The sequence below is a fragment of the Buteo buteo genome, chromosome 2, assembly GCF_964188355.1.
Source record: "Buteo buteo chromosome 2, bButBut1.hap1.1, whole genome shotgun sequence".
In the NCBI taxonomy this organism is placed as follows: domain Eukaryota; kingdom Metazoa; phylum Chordata; class Aves; order Accipitriformes; family Accipitridae; genus Buteo; species Buteo buteo.
The window spans coordinates 36,225,696-36,246,646 of NC_134172.1; the positions used below are offsets into that span (position 1 = coordinate 36,225,696).

A 20,951-nucleotide genomic window follows, 5' to 3' on the forward strand; every position below is an offset into this window, starting at 1 on the left:
CTTGATGCCTTCCCCAGAATGACGTGTCTTCTTTCAGCATATGCGTAACTGCCCTGGGTCTTTAAGCCACTGGAGAGATGCCAGCCTATGCGCCGTTATCTGCCTCTGGGGTATGAACACAGGGCATTTCCAAATGATTTTTTTCCTGGGGAGGTTTTCGTTTCAATGCTCAGACCTGTGTCCCTGCCCATGGCTGTGCTGGGAGACCAGGGCATCCGTCACCTCAGCAAGCAGCCCCCCGTACATGGCCTGCCACACACACGCGTTACGCACGCAGAGCTCGCAACACAGGCTGAGAGCCGCGATACTGGTGTGTGTGCTGCAAGCGACCTGGGTCACGCTGAGGCACCCATGCGATGGAGACTGTCACCTGAGAGGCAGCAGATTGCAGGGTACCAGGAGAGAGAAGGATGTACCCTGGCTCTCAGTGCAAGGCTGAAGCAGTGCTTCTATGTGCAAAACCAGAAAAAAGCTGCAGGGAGAGGATGCAGAATTATACACATCTTGCATGCATAGCTGTCTTGCACCTCGCAGGTATATAGATGCCAAGACTTGCAGCTTTTTAGGGTACACCCCATTGGCCATACCAGGAGAATTGGCATCATGACTCAGTGAAGGTTTAGATACATAGCTTAGGGCAAGCTGAGCCTTAGTCACTGGAAAACACACAACCCACTGTGTACCTCTTTAGCATCAGAAACAAGAATTGTCGTTCAATCTACAGATTACCAAAAGCATATGAAATTTTTCCTTTCACATACAAAAGCAGTGAATAACGTATCCTTTCACATGAAAATATCTTTTCAACTACTCAGGTTTTCCCTTGTATGTTTATTTTTTGCCTGCTACTTCAATGTAAAAAAAAAAATACTGTTTTAAAAATTATATTTTCCTGGGCATCCAAGTATAATATTTCTATTGAGCTCAGTAAAGTATCAGCCCGGTCCTCGCACATGTGTTTCTGTGTTAATAGTAGGTCTACTGGACTAGAAGCCAAATTGCCTGCATTTATTTCAGTGGAATGACATTGGCAGAAAACTGAGTTGCAAACAAGAAAGGGATGTTTCTTACTAGTCTCAGGGATGGATGGGCCTGATGAATCAATTGCCTCTTTCCCCTAGAGATGGTCCTACCAACTCGCACAGGCTCACTGGGGAAGATGAGGAGTTAGGGAGAGAGGGCTGAGTCAAATTGTTGTTGCTGACTGCCCAGGCTAGTGCCCCATCTTTTGCAAGCTCTATAATTCCACGATTCAAAAAGAAAAGCCAGGTCAATTTTGCTTCCCCACTTCATTTCACTTTCTAAATGATTTAGGAGAGGCTGTGCCCTTGGACCTCCCAAAGAAATTCCATTTTGTGAATCTCTTTAGCAAATCTGGACTTCTCCTGACCTCTTCTTTCTCCTTCTTCCCTTTAATTCTCTTTTGATTCTTTCCTTTCCCCCTACTCCTTTTCTATATCCTCATTCTGCCTCAGCTGTACTCTTTTTCATTGAAAAATAAGGTTTTTCCCAACCATCAGCACCTCTTTTTGTTCATTACTTGGCCATTCTCATCTCTCCTGCAAATTACCCTCAATCTTGTGAAAACTATATTGAGGAAATGAGTGATAAAGGCAACCAATAAATAATTTGCCAAGTTCCTCTGTATCAAAAAATGCTGAGAAGGCATCATTGCTGCTGCTAAGCTGTGAGACCCAAATACTAAAAGAGATGGCAAGACATGTTCTGTTTTGTCCCTGCATGTCTTCCCTGACATGTTCTGTCTTGTCCCTGCATGTCTTCCCTGTATGGTTCATAGCCTGGAAAGAACACCCTGGTCCTCAGGTCTCTTTCCTGCCTGCCACCTACATGTACAAAATAATCCTGTTGTAAAGGTCTGCCTTAACAGCAATTGGGGGTTTGAGGACTTTTCCTTTCTTTCCTTTTGCTTCTAATATGCTGTGAAAGGTGTCTAGGAGTTTCTTTGTTCTAATGGAGCATGGGATCATTCAGATGGAAGGCATCTCTGGAGGTCATCTAGGCCACCACTTTATTTAAACATCCAGTTCAAAGTGAGATCAAGTTGCTCAGTGTCTCTCAGTCAAGCTTTGCACACCTCCAAGGATGGAAATTCAACAGCCTCTGGGCACCTGTGCCAGATCTTGACCAATCCCACTGTGAAAATTTTTTCTGGTTAGGAAATTTGTTCCATGGTTAGGAAGCACTTTCTTTGAAACACACATCTCAATTCACAGCTAGGTTAGACCCATGTGTTGATTGGTGTCCTCTCTGGTATTTACACTGCTAATAGGAAGCAGCCTTGGTCCCCTCTGAGGCTTTGTTTTGCTAGACTAAACACAGTGTCCACTTCCCAGCTCCTTTCCAGCACAAAGCTCTCCATCACTCTGACCAATCTGGGCACCCTTCAGTTTCAGTCCATCTTTGTTTAATATAGGCAATCAGAAGCATGAGCTAAATTTAAACAAAATCTCAAAAAATCTTTGAATCAGGGCAGTAAGCTTCCCTCTTTTCTGCTGGATATACCTCGTCAGACCACTCTAAGATCACATTAGCAGCACATCCACCACATACACCAAGGTCCTTCCCTTCCACAGTTATTTCCATCCAGCATATTCACTGCCATCACAGCACCCAGCTCATGAATTCCTTCCTCGCCGCGTACTTACTAACGCTTAGCAGTGCTCTCTCCCTTTTCGCCAGCTCTGTGCACACCTAATCCCTGCTGTCTCACAGCTTCCTCATCACTGCATCCCACAAGACTCCATGAAAAGGCTTAACTGAAATTCCCAGGAAGGAAACATATGTTTCCTTTGTGTAGGAAATAGCTTCTCAAAGATTGTATTGGGCTGACACAATCCAACATTGTAAAGTCATGTTTCATTTTATCCTGTTCACCTCTCAACCACTGTTCGTCCTTTCATTTAAAATTTTCTTGAGAGCTTTGCATACTATTGCAGCCAACTACACAAGACTCCCTGGGTCACCTCCTCTCCCCATCTTCTTAACTAAAGTGCCCAGGTTTGCTTTTCTTCATAAGTATGTTATTGTCCTCATCTGAGAGGTTTGAAACTAAGAATACTTGCTACCAGGGCTGTGCTTCCATGTACCAGTCCCTCCAAAATTCATAGGCACACTTTGCTCCACAATAATCCAGGGGTTCTCTGCAAAAATGCCAGACTCCCTGTATCTTGAACAGCAGAAGGGGCAGAAAAATGATGACACACGTGAGATCCAAAATGACTTACGATCATCCCAAAAGTGTGCAAAAAGAGACAAACTGAGCAACAGCTGGCAATATGTTCATGGCTGTGGAGGCAGTAATTTCTTCAACTATATCTCTATTGTCAGAGCTTATCTGTTAGCCAAGGGGATCCAAAACACTGCCATAGCTCTGCAGTTTCATTTCTGGAGTTACTAGCTGGAAAAACAGTGAGGAGAAGAGATGCAATCATGGATGAGGAGTTAGCTACCAATAAGCGAGATTTCAATTTCCTTCTAATCTCTTTCTTTGTTGAGACATGCCTGTTTATCCCAGTTGTGTTATCCTTTTCAAACAGCATTCCCAGCAAAACAGTTACCAGCACTGCTATTATGGTACCCATAGCTAAAATAGATTTGCAATATGGGGAATATCAAGAAGATGGATTTTGCTGGCCTCTTCCCAATTTTCTTGAGCACTTCTTGAAGTGGCAAAAATCCCTTGGTGCAAGAGGTGCCTATAAAAGAAAATCTTTTCTCCTGTAATCTTTAAGAAATCTGCATGTAGAAAAAGATTTTAAAACAATTTTTAATGTGATACTCCACATTTAGATGTCTTACTTTCTAAGTTCAAATACAGTTGTGAATAAAATCCCTGATCCTCTGCTCAAAACATACCATAAACCTCCTACCGCACGTCAAGTGGAAATTCTGAAATTTCATCCTAGCAATTTAAACCAGACCTAACTCTTTCATCTGTGCAATCACTTACAAAACCATCATTAAAAAAACCAAAACATCACACAAGAAAGAACTGCCAACAACAATAACCCCAACCTTCTGTTGCAGCTCAATGGTAAGAACACTAAGCTTAAAAGCTAAATCTTGTGGACACTGCTATTTAGTTACGAAAAATGGTACCTACGTGGTATGAATTGTCAAAAATTAGATTTATCAGTACTGTAAACTAACTGTAATGAATAAAATGTAGAAGGCTGGAAAGTTAGAAGTCAGCAGAGAGAAATGACACAAACCATGTGAATGTGAATGGTTATTTGTAATAGGCTAAGACCACGTTATTTACGTAAAACCGGCTATTTTCTATGTCTAAGCATGACGCTTCATGCCAGGATATCACATCTTTTTCTCCTGGTGCTCTCTTGCTCAGTCTATAAAACTTTCATATATTTTCAGGAAATATTTAACATATTCCTGCCATGTTGCATAAAACTCTGCCTGAGAGAAAGGTAACTACATCTGCCAGCTCCGTGTGTGCTGAGAAATGTGCGCCGAAGCTAAAGGCTTCAGACAACTTACCTTAAAAAAAGCTTTGTTGTAGCAGAGCCCTGGTCCAGCGGACATCCTCATCTGTTTCACTGCTGTGACGGGGCCTAGCGTCACCATCTGTGTCAACAGGATGACTCAGAAACACGGGGCTAAGCACCTCTTTGCAGGTCTTCCACATTTAAGACAACACTGTGAAAGGAGCAGGAGAAATGGAAATGCAAACAGAGACACTTAAATATCTCAAGCTAGCATTCACAGCGTGACCCTTTGGTGAACATTCAAGAACAATTCCAGGCCATGTGAAGTGCCCAAGGCCGTCACGTGGCTCCTTCCAGAGCCAAGGCTAAAATTTACATTACAGACCATCCCTCTGCCAGAGATTCTCCACAACAAAGTGGAGCGTGACCATAGTTGCTGTCTGTCCCACGGCGGGGAGAGGAGCCGAGTCCTCCTCGCTCCAAAAAACACTGACTGTGTTGAGGTTTCAGCAGCTTTGCTGGGAATCAGGTCGAGGGAGCTTGAACCCGAGGGGTGTGAACACCCCTGGGTGGCTCCGGTTCCCCCTGGCTCCCGTCACTGTCAGTGTAGCTGACGTACCGTACAGCTGACTGTACTATAGGCGCGGATAGTGTAGCTGAAGAAATGATGCTCCTTTTCTGCATCAGGAAGAGGACAGCTACGTCACTGAGAATGACGTTCAAGATGACGGGAGCTGTGGTTCAGAAAGTCTGTCACTGCGGCTTCTTAATTTTCTGCTTTGTGGAAGCGCTCGGTGCCGGCGGTCCCTGGCCCCAGGGCATTTCTGTCATCCACCCAGCATTGCTGCCAAGCTCCAGAGCAACGGACATCATGAGCCGATGGTCCGCTATAATGATCCATTATATGTTGCCTAATATAGAGTAATTTTCTAAACAGCCACCTCTTCGAATGTGCCCAGTTTTAGCAGGAAAACTTTCTAGACTCTCATTTCTAATTCAGTTTCTGATCAAGACAAGAAAGCTGAGCGACTATTGCAGCTGTCCTGCAATTTGGAGACACTAGGACTCCTGATTTTTTAGAGCATTCACAGCTGAAAAGGAATATTTTCTACTTCATGTAAATTACTTCTGATTTACTAAAACCATTCCAGATCACTGAAGGGAAGAAAATAAAGGTGACATAAAACCACCACTGACATTTCTTTTGCAAGGCTGCACAGTAGCAGTGGCTTGCTGTAGTGTAACATATAAGGATGGTTCTCAAGTGACTTTTTTCTTCCTGATAAACTCTTGCTTGAGAATGGCAGGTTATAAGTGCTACAGCAAGAAGCAAAAGAGAAAAAGAAAATAGGAAAGAGTAGAAATAGAATAAATACCTGCACAAGCTGCTCCAAAGGACTTTGCTATTGCTTTACCGGGGGGGGGGGGGGGGGGGGGGGGCGGGGCAGGGAGGATTCTCTGATGCTAACTGAGGGAATGTCATCCCATGGCTTTTTCAGTCCAGTTTAAAGTCAGGGCTACCTGAAATTGTCTATACTTTATAGTGTGATGCTGTATAAACACTGAAAGGGAGCCTACCACACGCGCACAAAGGAACATCCTAGGCAAAAGCTGATTTGGGGGAAAAGGCATTTTGGTGAAAAAGAACCTAAGTACATGGAGGGGGGGGGGGGGAGTTGAGGATTCAAAAAGTATATGTATCAGTAGGGAATTAATAGCAAACTTCAGGAGTATCAAGAGACATTGCACTGTGGAATTACAGGGTCCTGCAGATGTCAGGAGGAGCTATTCAGGAAAAGGCCCTTATTGAACCAATTAAATTTTTTCAAACTAAAAAGAAAAAAATCATCTATTTCAAAGTCTTTGAAAAAAGGTATCGCTTCTGGCAAGTGGCCACAGAAAATTTATTTCAAAACAAAAAGCCTGTCACTCCAGAAAACCTGGGACTTCATTTTGGAATTATGAAATGTCATGGTCCCATCATGTACTTTGTGACATTTAAACATTACACTCTTCTTGTTACTCCAGTCTATGTCAAGATTACTAGTGCTTAAGGGGCTAACTCAGAGGAATAAGTGGCAGAACAGGCAGAGTGACTTCATACCCTGGCAATGGAGTGTCCTGCGTCAATGGCAAGCAAAGAATTTCAAGCAGATGTCATCTAATGTTTGGGACCAGTAGCTCCTCCTTTTCTGAGGAGCACAAAAAATTAGATATATTTCTTACTGTGCTAGCCTTTGTTCTAATGGTACTACTTTTAGAAAAGTTTTCTCAAAGCATGACGAGAAGGAGCTGAGGCTCAGAAGAGAGTGAAGAAATTGTACAGAAAGTAGGAGGGATGGTAGAAGCCATTTCCCACTTTATCCATTTGTCTGTCTTTCCTTTTACATATAAGACAGTGCCAGGTTCTTAATGAATTCAATAGAAAAGTTGCCATTGAGTTCACCTTTTTACAGTATTTTACCATACTATTGAGAAAGTTTTAAAACAGCTTTCCCTTTGTGTGACACTGACCTTTCCCTTTTGAGAAACAGTTATTTTCATTACCCCTGTGACCCATTCTCCAAAAAATATACAAAAATTTGTTCAATACAGACACATTAAGGAAGCTATGAAACATGAAACAAAAAGTAATGGAATTCTAGAAATGTTAGGGGACCTCCCATGCATTTCTTATCATCATCAGAAGCCAGAAAACATTAGCTTTGTTTTGCTGACTGTTTGCAGGCTTTTGATTCTGCAGAGGTTCTCAGTAGACCCAAGAGCACCAGAAGCTCTGGCTTCACCACCTGTCCACACACCAATGCTCCTTTCAAAAGCTCTGCTTTCCAGAGGTTAGGAGCTCATGAAATTTGCAGTCTAAAGGGTCTTGCAAACCCACCATGTGGCTTAGTAGAAAAAAAATTGTCAGCTGTGAACTTACCTATTCGGATGGCAAAGCATGCACTGACAGTGCTCAGCAGCTGCAAAACTCTTCAGCCTGAATCTCTTGGCTCTTTCATCAGGCAAGTGGAGTCCAGTCAAAATCAGTGGCGTTACAGCAGCATATAAGACATGTGCAATGGCTTTCCATGGACAAGGGGGTAGGGCTGGCCAAAAAGACTGTTCAGGGAACAGCAAATATGTCCAAAAACATAATCTGGAGCTGAAAGCAGGTGGGGAGACAAAAGTCTTCATGAATTCAAATTGAATTTAACTACTAGCTTTGTCTGTTAATAAAAAATGATGAACAAGTCAATGTCTTAAAACTTTCTCTTTTTTTTGTCTGGTTTCAAGAGTATGTGCTGCTTTGGAGACAAGAGGCGAATGGTATTTTGAGGTGAGGTAAAACATTTTTAATATTCAACACAAAGCCACAGTGATTTTTATTATTTGTTATTAGTACCGTCCTAGGAGTGAGGTATTGCAGCTGGCTCCATCATACTGACACAAGCGTTCAGGCAGACACACAGTGACTTAGATCACAGAACAGATCCCGATGAAAACTGTTTTTTATTAAATTCCTTTGGTGGCTTAGTTTCCAACTAGATCCTCTCGCCAGTCTGACACAGCTGCCCAAATGCCGGAGCTGACACACATGGGAGGTGCTGAGAAAAAGTGACTCGTGGCAGAAGTCAGACTATGGACTGGCAGTGACGCTCCTTTTGGTAGTGTCTTTCCCACATTGATATCAGCTCATAACAGTTGTGGAACCACAGGCTAAATGTCAGGCAGAAAGCAGTAGATTTCACTAAATAGGCATGTGGCACCCAGGCTAAACAGGAGACATAGCACATAGCTGATAACTGCATAGCAGTCTCCAAGGAACGTCTTCTATGTGACTTTTAAAAAGCACTTTTTTAAAAAAACAAAGTAGTAGAAAATAAAATTTTAGAAAGTAGCAATTTTACAAAATGTATAAAATATGCAACTTCACACCAGAAATTTTGCACAGACCATTACAAACACATAATGAAGATACTGTGAAATGAAACACAAAAGTTTAACTAATCCTTTCTTAAAAGTGCGTGTAATTCTGACCAAAGTCTTTGCTCTCTGTTCATGTTTGCCAATGGTTACTGTATTCACAGGGAATAAAGAGAATATACTTTGCTGCATTCACACAGACACGTTTTGAAAGTCTAAGCACTTCATCCTGACAAGTCCAGACCAGCAGTATCAGAAAAAAGTAGACCATAGAAATCCCAGGATTTGAGCATTTATAAATAACAATGAAGAAGATGAAAGCAAGAGCAGCAGGGAGTGAGGCGTGATGCTGCAGAGCTGAAGTACAAAGGGAGATACCCAACACATTCCCTCTCCACACCAGAGCTGCCGTTGTCGCACGTAGCTTCAGGCGTAGGGAAGAGCCAGGGGCTTTCAGATCAGAGCGGTTCAACTAGACTGCTTCTGGTTTTTACTTTTTAACTTTTGGTTTCGCGTGTATTTTTAACATCAGCGGGGGAAATGGAGTACATTCTGTGTTTGGGATGAGCGATACCAGGGGACTTTACAGCGAGCGGCGCCTGACTGGAGCAGGCAGAGCCGCGGTGTTCCCCTGCCAGCCATGGGCAGACCCCCCTGCCAAGGAAGGGGTAAGCAAGAGCTGCTTTGTTGCGTGTGGAGCTCTTGCACCAGCCCATAAGAAACTCCAGGGAGAGGAGCTTTTACCCCTCAGAAAGCAGGCATATCTCCCAGGCAGCCTGGAACCTTTTCCGGGGAGGATCCAACACCCAACCCTCCTGGTTTTCACTGTCCAGACCAGCTCCCTCCCACAAGGCAGCCCACGGAGGAAGCGAGGCCCTCACCCCCGCTCCGGCTTACCCAACAGCTCTGAGGTCAGAGTGCGCCCTGGAACCACTTTCTATTTCTGCCGAAGGGCCAGATTTCTTGTACTACGTATTTGAGCAAACATCGCCTGGAATCCAGGTCAGCCCACCGAGGTGGCATGCGGACTCCTGACCTCCTCTTTCTGACAAAAAATGGTTCACTTTAAGAGGAGGGATTGGAAAACGTCTTGGCCAAGATTATTCTTAGGAGTTGGGGGACTTTCCTATAAAGTAGCAAACCTGGATTCATAATCCCTTTAGATGGAGAAGGGATATGATTCAACATCCACATCCTGGTTGAGCAATATAAGTAGAAAGCACCAGCCCATCTAATTGGACATCTGAAGGAGAAACCTAGTTGGACCTAGACCACCTGAATCCTCTGGTGATGGGATCAAAGTCCTTATAGCCAGCTTGGCCCCAAGGATGCTTTTGCTTCAATAACAGCCATGTGGGAAGAGTGAAGATTACAGATCCAGCACAACCTATTAATCCTATTATAGTGTGTTGGCATGTAATTAGAAAGGGCTCCCGCTATAATCAGTAGGTTCCCTTTCACAAATTCCATTTAGAACAATAAAGGAGTTTGCTAGAACTCACCCAGAAAGGAAAGACCCAAAAACCCCAATGTGTAAGGTACTTTCTGAGTAGCGATATTCAGGTTTCTCATCAAGTTTGTAAGGCCAAATGTGTGACCAAAGTGGCAAACCCCACAGCAGCTCCACCATGTCTCTACAGGATGCTTGAGCTAGAAAGCCTTCATGAAATCGTACAACAGTTATTGCAGGTGCATAGTGCATTTTGGTTTTCTAGTTACCCATCTCCTAAGAAAAATTTCCAACACATACAAACTGCTAATGAAATGTTATCTCCTGAAAGGAACGTACGGAAGCCTTGCATCTGATTCTGGCGATGGAGTTACAATAGTTTTGTCAGTGGCCCTGTTAAGCAGCATTACCACATTATAGCATACGTGAAAGATAGGCCTCCAGCCGGACAGTCTACATGTCTTGTTATACTTAGATGGGATATAAATTACATCTACCCACATTCAGGTCTATTTCCCTATTCTAAGCTCTAAGCTCTGATGCAGAAATAAAGCTCTCCAAAGCATGAGAAGTACTACCTCTTGCATCATTTTGCATACAGTGGCAAAAATAACCACTGATACCACCCAACTTCTGTTCCCAATGCAGAAAGACATTGCTGCTATCCAGGAAAAACAAAAACATCGTTATATAACTTGGGTTATCTGTAGGTAATTTACAATGTCACAGAAAGGCAATCACCAGGAAAAGCAGAACGAGGATGTACAGCTAAATGTCAATATGAGTGAGACAATAGTCTGATAAAGGGATTACGGGCACCAAAAAATTAGGCATGAATGAAGGTAAACACATTTAGATCTACAGATGTCTCATTGAGAAACACATCAAACTTTTACATAAGAGAGAAACAGATCCTATGGTTACCGAACTGAACTAGACTTGGTATGCATTCACGAGTGTGATTACTTTATGGATAAACACTGACAACCCTTCGGTTTCCTTTGGCATTGAGCAAGCTCCTCGGAGAGAGAACTTACCTTTTGAATGCTTTGTAAAACACAATCTACGTCTAATGGACTACGTTAAAAATAGCAAACAATAAAGATAGCAAATACTTACACCATTCAGTACCTCCCATACACTCAGGCTCCTCACTGTGTTCTCTTTTCAGCTTCATCATCTTCCCCAGTGACTGAAAAACCTCACTCTTCTCCTTTGTCATACAACTTCTTCGAATTTTCATCCTTCATGCTTAGAAGAGAGCTCAAAGGGAACCAAGAAGTTCCTTAAACAGAAGTGGAATTTACAGCCAATTTATTTTTAAAGGGGGAGAGAGATTTTCTATAGAAGCACAGCCCAACAATAATTTAAAACACAATACTCATAAAATGGGATCCCTGTCAAAACAGCATGTTGCCATTGTGGGCGGTGAATGCAAACAAGCCAGATAACAGTTAAAGTGCAGGTATTGTGCTTGTGAAAGACAAAATGCCACCGAGGTAGTTCTAGCTCGGCCAGTTCTCTGCTCTGATGCCTCATGCAGCCCTGTGAAGAGACATGACCACCACACCAGGCACACGGCGCCGTGATGGAGACAAAGCAAGAGCTACCTTCCTTCCAAGAGAAAAGTTTGTGGAATCACTTTCTGATGCCGTTTCTCAGTGCAGCCACAGCAGCAAGTGCTCCTAATGCAAATCTAGGTTCACTGGCGAGTGTTACAATATTCCCATCTGGAGTGAAAATGCTTGTGATCATTTTGATTTGAAGGAGATGTGGCTATTTAAAGTGACCTGTGGCATTTGGATATTCCCCAAGAACAGTTATCTCCAGGACCTCTTTCACCTAGCACTGCGTACCTGCCAGCCTCGAAGTTGGCTAGAGAAGACTGGCATGCTTTCTCTTCTTGAGATTTTCAGCTTTCAGCTAACTGAGATTTTTTCCTCTAAACCTAAAGGCATGGAAATTCATGGTATTTGCATATGATACACTCAAGAAAAAAAATATTTAAGCCTATTACTACACATCCTAGCCTTGTTTAAAAATGATGCAAGTCTGCCTTTAGGGAAAAAAATGAGCAATCCCCAGAGCTTTTCATCAAAAAATCCCCAAACAACTCTGCAGTTCTCTAGCAAACAACCAACAGAGAACTGAAGAACTTGCAAAGCCACAAAAGCAAAGGGCCATCAGTCAAGTGCACCAGCACTCTTTGGTGACATGCAGCTTCTGAAAGCAATGTTTGCTTATGAGAAACATGAACACAGGATATTAATGACCTGTTCAACCTATTCAAATACAGCACAGGGCAGCTTGGTTTAACACTCACACATTCAAGCTCTTAGTGGAGCCAGTGGTGACCATTTATTTGAAAATGAGTAGGGAAAAAAAAATCTAGTTTTTGAAGCTTGGGATTTTTGATGATGATTGTTGAAGATGATACTACTAATGCTTTGTACCATGAAAACTCCAGAAAATGTAGAGGAGAGGCACGTAAGCATTTACAGACTCTGTAATGTCAGTGAATGCTCAATATAAAGATCCTTAAAAGAAATGAGCTCTAGAATGAGTAAAGTGGTCACATCTTGCTGGACTACAAAGAACTCATCTGCACTTTTTACAAGTTCTGTAGGAACTCAAGATCCCTCATTCCAAGCTTTGAGGGATTCAACTGGAAATATGTCAGGGGAACTGGACATGAGCTTTCCACCTCATTCAAGACATTTGGAAGTTATTCCTTCAGTCATTGTCACGATTCCACTCATGAACAGTCTACCAACAATTGGCATTTTCTTCCACATACAAACTAACACTTTTACAGAACACCACCATCTTTGTAGTTGTATTCCTTGTCTTATTATCAACAGGACAATCTGAAGTCATAATCTCTAAATAAGCATTAGTGGTTGTATTACTACTGTAGAACAGTAGGGATTATTAGAAAGAAAAACCAGTCAAACCAAACACACAAGTAAATCAGAGTGGAACATACTGCAGCCCTAGTAATTCTCCTACTTTACTGAAAGACCTTATTTTTCCATGTAGGAATGCCATTTATATAGCCATTTAGTTGACTCACAGCATTCAGCCAGCAAGGTCTCCTGCTGCTGCCAGTAGCACTGGGTTTTACCTTAGCCCATGGCGGGGCTCCTTGCAGACATGTGCCTGATGGCTGACAGAAGAGGGGTGACAAGTTTTCACCACGACAGCTCTGCAGTCTGTTGAATTAGCAGCATCTGTTTTTTTAAAAAGGGAGAGTCCAAATGAGGACACCCCAGTTCAGTCACTGTATCGTCTCTCTCGTCTCTCTTATGCCCCGTGTTCTGTTCTCCCCGCTCTGTGCCCTCCTGTTAGTGCCCCCCCCTCCCCCCCCCCGAAGCTGAATCAGCTCTTTCTCTGGTCTTTCTTACATGAGAAAACAGCACCGATTTCATTTTAGAAAAATAAAAAATAAAAAAAAAGGTCAGTTTGCCCAAAATCGGGTCAAGACATTCCCAAAGTTCAGTGTCAGCATGCCTTGCACAGTTTGACTCAGTCCCCACTCTGCAAGATTAACTCAAATGGGCACACTTGCCCTGGGTGAAGAGTCCCTCTGTGAAAGGTTAAAATTCCCAGCACACCTCCCAGGTAGGCAGAAAGAGATAAGGCGGCAGATAAGAGGGAACTGCGTGGCATTTCCTGCAGCCACCCTCCCGCCCGAGCCGTAGGAGCTGGCTTTGGTCCATTCTCTGTGCATTTAAAGGGTACGAACGGGACGTATTTCATCCTTCCCATACGTAGTTCGCAGGGAGAGAGGCAACTTCGGACTTACACGTACTCAGCACCTCGACAGGCGCGTGTAGTTTCCCGTATACGAACAGTAAAAATAGCTAAAACGCAGAGATAAACGCGCGCAAGGCAAAATCTATAGAACGTTAAGACAAACGGGTGAAAATCCGTAAAGCGCGTATGCAGAGGGGTATGTCCGCCCGTATGGCTTCCGGGAGTGTCAGTGCGGCCGGAGCCGTCCCCGGCGCCGCCGCCGGCCCGGCGGGGACAGGTGAGCGGCTGGCGGCGGCGCGGCGGGGCAGCACGGCCCTCAAGGAGTTACTACGGCGGGTGCAGGAGGGCGATGAGCTCACGCTCCCGGCTGCCCCCCCCCGGCCCCGTTTCACAATCCCGCCGCACTCCGGTGGGGCGAAGGCTCTGTGGCAAGCCCGCTGCCCTACACACCCCCGTGTTCTCATGCCGGATTTTCCCGGGCCATGAATAATCTCGAAGCCCCCTCGATAAATACACGTTCAGGGATGCCCGGAGCTCATTCAGCCCGCCAGCCTCGCCGACGAGAAGGGGCCGGGGCCGGAGCCGGAGCCGAGCAGCCGCACCATGAAGTTTCCCCGGGGCTGCGACCGCGACCGTGACTGCGACCGCGCCGGCCGCCGCCGCCCGCCCGCCCTCCGCGCCGCCGCCGCCGCCCTGCCGCCGCTGCTGCTCCTCCTGCTGCTGCCGCGGGCCGCCGCCGCCCCGCTGGCCGCCGACTCCTCGGGGGAGGCCGAGCCGGAGGAGGCGGCGGGGCGGCGGGCGGCGCTGCCCGACTGCGTGCGGCTGGCCCGGCTGCTGCACGCCCGGGCGGCCCAGCTGCAGGAGGAGGTGGGTTCGGGGCGGCACGGGGGGTCGCACGCAGCCGGCCCGGGGGCGGCCGCCTCCCGGCCGAGGTGCGACGAAAGTTCTCGGTGTCTCTCCCCAGATGTGCGAGAAGTTCACCGTCTGCAAGAACAGCATGGAAATGCTCGCCCAGAACAACCTCAACCTCCCCAAGGTGACGGAGGAGGACGGGTGCCTGCTCGCCGGCTTCGATGAGGCAAGGAACCCCTCTCCTTCCTGCTCCAACCCTACCTACCTGGGGCAATTCTCACCTGCTCCAAAAAACCGTGGAAGTCGACCTGGAGATCTGTGCCGGCTCCGGCTGGCTTTGGCGTGGCACAGACCCCCACGCTCTGCATAAGCGTCACCCGCTTACCTGCGCCACACCCGCAATATCGCGGCCGAGGCATTTCTGAGCTGTACGTAACTTTCTCGCCCTTCTCTCATTTCAGGATAAATGCTTGAGGAAAATCTCCAGCGGGCTTTTTACGTTTCAGACGTACCTTGAATACATACAAGAAACTTTTACTAGTGAAAAGCAAAACGTTGAATCGCTGTGCTATAGCACAGAGCACCTGGCAAATACCATAAGACAGATGGTGAGTTGGTTTTACATTCACTCCAATAATTGTTATGGCTTAGCACTGATGTGTACTCGGAGAAATAGGATGCTATGTGAAGCTGAACATCTCCCACTTTCATTTCTCTCAGCGGAAACAGGTGACGGTTCCTTAATGCTCAGATACTTACCCTTACGACTAACTTACAGGTTTTACAAGGCTTTGTTTTCTTTTCTTAAAGAAACAACTCCTCTTCCTACTTTCTGTTGTTATTTCTAATTTCCAAACCAACAATTAAATGCGTCATTGTTTTAAGAATAAATATACTAACGCTGCCTGGCTGACAGAAATAAGATTTCTCAGGGAGCTTGTTCGTAATTGTAGAACTACAGTTCAGTCCTAGCCTTTTAATGTTGCAACCCCCTGACAAGTAGAAGTAACCTTTTTTAAAAACCCATATAAATAAGAGAAATACATTTTTACAATATTATTAACCATTAAAACTCTCTAAAACAAACTTTTAAGCCAAGCTGTATGGTATATTGAGAGATTGATCAGTAGCTCAAAAATCAAGGAAGAACGTTAAATTCAATTTTTTACTAAATTGAACTCGAATTTTGAATTTAGTCAAGTTAATTTATTTAGTCAAGTTAACAACTTGACTAAATAAAAGGTGCCGCCTATTGAAAAGCACACATTTTGCTTGTAATCATCACCAAAAAAAAAATGTTCCTTCTTTTCAAATACCCAATTCTCTTTTGATTTGGTAAAATAAATGCTATTCATTTCTGACAGTCATGTTCTATGTTTTGGAGAGCTTTGAAAGATCACACTTCAAAAATTCACTTCACTCCTGTATTTCTTACTCACGTGAATAACCCTTAACATGAATATTTACCTCCTTTGTCATCAGGGCAACTATTTGCCTGAGTAAGAACCAACCCAGGTGAGTAAGGACTGCAGAAATCTCAGGGCATTATTTCCTTCAAGGCATCTGTTTTTTGGCATCTGAAAAGCCCATTGTGTGTTTGCCATACCTTACCTGACATATTTATTTATGTCCATCATTCTTTAAGTGAAAGGGAGCTGAACTGCTTTTTTCACACTGTGCTAGCTAAGAACAATAGTCCCGTCATAAGACGGCAACTGACTACTGGCTTCCAACTTGATATATTAGTTTGCAGAAAGTTCATTTCCTAACTGGGAGAGACTAGCCTTTTTGGAAAATTAGTAGGATCGAGGTAGTTGGAACAGGCAGAATTAAACACAGTTATCAACAGCAAAACCCATACTTGTGGAAACTACAGAGTTTTTGAGAAAGAGAGGAATCTTGATTTCCAGGTTGGAAATTTTTCTTTATGAGAGAAGTCTACCTGCTATTTTGGGCAAGGAAAGCAAGGACAGAATCTGTCACTTGTGGTCAGGTAGATCCATCAGCACGATACCTGTCTGGATACCCAGATACAAACTTTTACAGCATGCGACAAGTTGCTGGATATACCAGTAACTGGATGTGTGATCAGAATCCATTTCCAAGTAGTCTGGACAGAAAGAATATTCTTCTCTTACTGATTTTCACAAAAAAATATGTTCCAGAAGGAGATGTGCATGCTTTTGCCACTTTTTAAAGGGTAGGAGAGATCCTAAAAACCAGCATGAAGCAGATACTTTACTATTAGACTTCTAGACCCCAAATCATCTCAAACAGCTCCATAATTTGTGTGAGTAACTCCCATTTTCAGAAGTCACCTACCCACTTCATAGGACAAGTTTTTAAAAGGCATTTGGGTACCAAGTGCCCAGTGCTGTCAGTCAGCGTTAGGTACATAACTCCTTCTACTCATCTTGCAGTTAGGATCCCACGCATCAGTGAAAGTTGGTGACACTTGGTCTCCCACATGCCTAATTGCTTGGAAAGTAAGAACTAAGCAGCTAAACAAGTTTGACATCTTTGGAAACTGTTAATCTACTACAAAATGTGAGAATACTCCAATGTCATCCAATTAACTTATCACTCACATTGTAGCGGCCAGTACAGGTAATCACCACCAACAAATCATGATCAGCATCTTCCCACTAACCACACGGCAGGCAGACAGCAGGAGAGGTATCGATCTGTTCAGTGCAGCACGTTGGACCGCGACACCAGACGTTGCATTCAAACCAGAACAAACAGTATAGATCAGACGAGACCCTCTGATTCTTCCGCAGCAATTGTAGCAGGCATCAACATACCTCAAACCCCACTGCAGAAGCAGGGCTGTAAGGAAGCACAGGTCCCAGGGGGGTCTGTCGTCCGCAGCACAGAAAGGGTGGATACGCAGCTGGTTGGGAACATATTATAAACCGATGCTCTCCAACAAGCTCAATTACAACGTTTTAACCAGGGCACCCCAATATTGTCTTTTTCACAGGTGGCCAATCCCGATGAAGTGATCATCCCAGACTCCGCCACCCAGGAATCCCTCCGTGCAAAGCTGAAGTCCAATAAGAACTGGATAGAGAAAATCACCACCCACCTCATTCTCCGAGACTTTACTTCATTTATGGAGAAAACAGTGAGGGCCATTCGCTACTTGAAAAACACCAGGAGTTTCAGTGTCTGAATGTTTTAATTCAGGCATAATCCTTCGTTACAATCTGTCATGTGGCAGATGACAGTGTTGTTCTGTTTTAAGAACCAGAAATAGTAACAATGGTTTGCATTTATATACATTCTCATTTCCTTCTAGGAACCTATTTATTGTATTTAAAGTATTTATTAGTTTCTAATGTTTCCTATTTATATTTTCAATATTTAGAAATAATTTAAACAAAGGACGTATTTTATTTCATTTCTAATGGTACTATTGAAAATATCAACTTACTGAATATGTATTCAACAAAAAATATTTTCAGAAGCCAGAAACATTGTGTAACTTATGTTTTTAAAATATTTGAGATTATATTTATGACTTATTTATATTTTTAAAGCAAATAAAAGCTGATTTTTAAAAAAACCAAAACTGTATAACGGTTTGAACTGTAAATAAGACTAAGGAACTCTCACATATTCAATTTGTAATACCTGCAATTATCAAAATAACCACTTTCAAGAATTTAGATTTCATCTTTATAAATAGGTCAGTTATCTACATAGCGCATATGTAAACACACATACAGACACCTTGATCAACATATAATTCTTAAAATGGGATAAAGGAACCACATCTACTGAACATTGCACTTAAGAATGAACACAGTAAAGCATCATTGCTCTTGAGAAACAAATGAACGAGTCCCCTATATTTAATAAGAATGCTCCATAAAACTGTAATTGTTTCTAAGCATCTCCTTACAAGTCAAGCAATCTCATTCAAACAAATGAAATGGTAAGATACCACATTAATAGCTTTGACATGAATACTATCATCTGATTAGACTTATTGCTGTCATCCAAGGGAATTTTCCAAGTTTAATCAAACATCTCTCCCCCATGAAGCAGAAAAAAACAAACAAAAAAAACCTTAGGTTCTTTCCTCAAGTGATATAAATCAACATATTGCTGCTGAGATATCAATGACCACTGACAATCTAATGCATTTGTGTTTTGTCATTTATATTCCACTAGCATGGACAGACCACATAATATGAATGCATATTCTTGAATACCGTAGAGAAAGAAACACACAGGTCCTTAGCCCAAGTACCAAACCACCGAAACGTTCCTTAGCTGTATCATCTGCTTCATTGTGGCTGTGCAGGTACTTCGTATACCCAGATTTGGAGGAATTCACAGCACACACAAGGGATGCAAGCAGCAGTAGCCCCTCAAGCTTTGTCCCTACAAGTGGTGGAACATTAATTACCCTCTCTCTTGCAGCACAGTGGTGCAGATGAGGAGATGAAAGGCAAGCCCTGGAATGTGGATGTCAGTAAATTCTCCTCTTCCTCTGAGCGATCTGATTGTCCACACACACATTCCACCCCTTGGGATGCCAAAACAGTGACCAGTCCACCCAGAGCCCACATCTCAAGAGGCTCAAACCAAAACAAACCACGGCTTTGCCCAATATGGTAAAAACAATGTTGAGTTGTGCAACACCTCAAGAAGGAATGAGGAGACCTCAAGGTGGTTGCTTTCAAGATGTCTGTGGTGAATTAGTTTTTCTCACATCACAGAAGATCCTGCTTTAGCTGTCCTGGCATGTACTCTAGGAGACATAGGAAAGCCTAGTTTGACTTTTTGCAGCTTACCTTCACAAAGATTTTCTTAGTGACCATCTGGTTAGAGACCATCCTGGCCCTTATTATGTCCATAATAGCTATGAGACCCAAATGTGGATCCCATATTGGACCTTTTAAGGACTTTATTATTACTATGTGAGAACAGAGAGGGAAAGAAAAAAAACCAAGACAGACTAAAAAGAAAGCGATCTCCCAGTCTCATCTCTCCCCATAGTGGATGGCTGCCTGAGATCACCATTAGTTACTATGTACACTGCAGCTAAACAAACTTGCACCAATTTCCTCCTTGAATGCCAGGAAGCATTCAAGATACAGGGTAATGAAATCTCATGCAATTGATAGACAAGCGTCCACACTTCCCACCGGCACCCTTCAGCTGCTGGCCACCCCAGGTTGCCTGCAATTCTAGTAAAGATGTAAATGCTTCTACATTTTAGGATGCAGAAGATAAGCAAAGACTACCACTTGCTGGGTGGGGAGGTCAACTTTCAAGTTCTTCCTGGAGTGATGCTGAGAGCTGATGCTGAGCTGCCATCATTTTACCTGTGGCTCCTCCACAGCCACCCGCAATTCTCAGGGTACTTCCACACAGCAGCTGCCTTGCTGGCTATCGTTTTGCTGTCACTGTGCCAACTTCAGGGACTGCGCCCGGGATAAGCACCACTTGCTGAAATCTACACTCATTGATGCTTGTGGCACATGAAGACTTGCAGTGGGGAATTCATATGGAAGTCAGAGAACTAAACACTGTTGAGCATGTTACGGGGCCTCTCAAACTAACCAACTTACTGTCCTTTTTCTAGTTTGCTGTGTAGAAAGTATTTTACAACAATCAATAAACACACATGGACATTTATTTTAGTTGGCAGACCAGCACAAACACATAAAAAACCAGAACAATACTAAAAATGAGCATTCCTAACTCCTACAAATCAATCCTCAAAAATAACTGTGCTACTTTTAGTAACAATGAAATACCTCAATGCTTCTATTGAAGAGAGCTCTTCCTAACTGACAGCTAACTCACTGAGCAAAAAACCCAAACACCGCCCCCCCCCAAAAAAAAAACCCTAACAACAACAACAACCCAAACCCAAAGACCTGCTAATAGTTGCCTATAAAAACTAGGAAAGTACCCGGCAAAGAAGCATTTTGGCTGCTGCTGTACAAGACCAGCCTCTCCTCCCACATCCTGCTAGCCCATCTCATGTTCCCATTGCACCCCTACTTGTTAACTTCACACAGAGATTTCAGGATGCTCAACAGATTACTAACTCCCTTCATCCTGAATTTGCTTTCCCAATGCAGGAAGAGGGTAAAGCTATGTTAAAAAGCATGCATACACTCTACAGTATGCAAGAAAAAGCCAACAGGATTAAGAGACAGTGTTAAAGATGAGAAACAAAATATTCCTCAGTGCTGTGGACATGACACTAAAATGATAGACAAGAGAGAAAAAAAAACTAAAAAGACAAAATGCAACCTAATACTAAACTGTAATGCAAAATTACTTAATTATTTTTGCAATGACAGTCTCTGAGGTATTATTTTTCTATTTTTTAACCATACTTTTTCCTCAGATGTGTAAGAAAATAAAAATTTTAAAAAAACCAAACATTTCAGCCTGATCCACTTCCCAGGTTGCAGTACCACCCCCTGCCCAGTAAACCTATGTACTGATGTAAACGCTAAATTTTGGCAGAAAGAACAGATACTTGAAAGAGACTG

General features: G+C 43.4%; 1 protein-coding gene across 1 annotated transcript; it reads left to right on the top strand.

The window, feature by feature from the left end:
• Positions 1-14,178: 14,178 nt before the first annotated feature.
• Positions 14,179-17,916, top strand: IL6 (interleukin 6). The gene is given in 4 exon segments (XM_075050602.1): positions 14,179-14,465; positions 14,467-14,653; positions 14,889-15,035; positions 17,411-17,916. Coding segments are annotated over 4 exon segments (813 nt in total). The 3' UTR covers positions 17,603-17,916.
• The last annotated feature ends 3,035 nt before the right edge of the window (positions 17,917-20,951 follow it).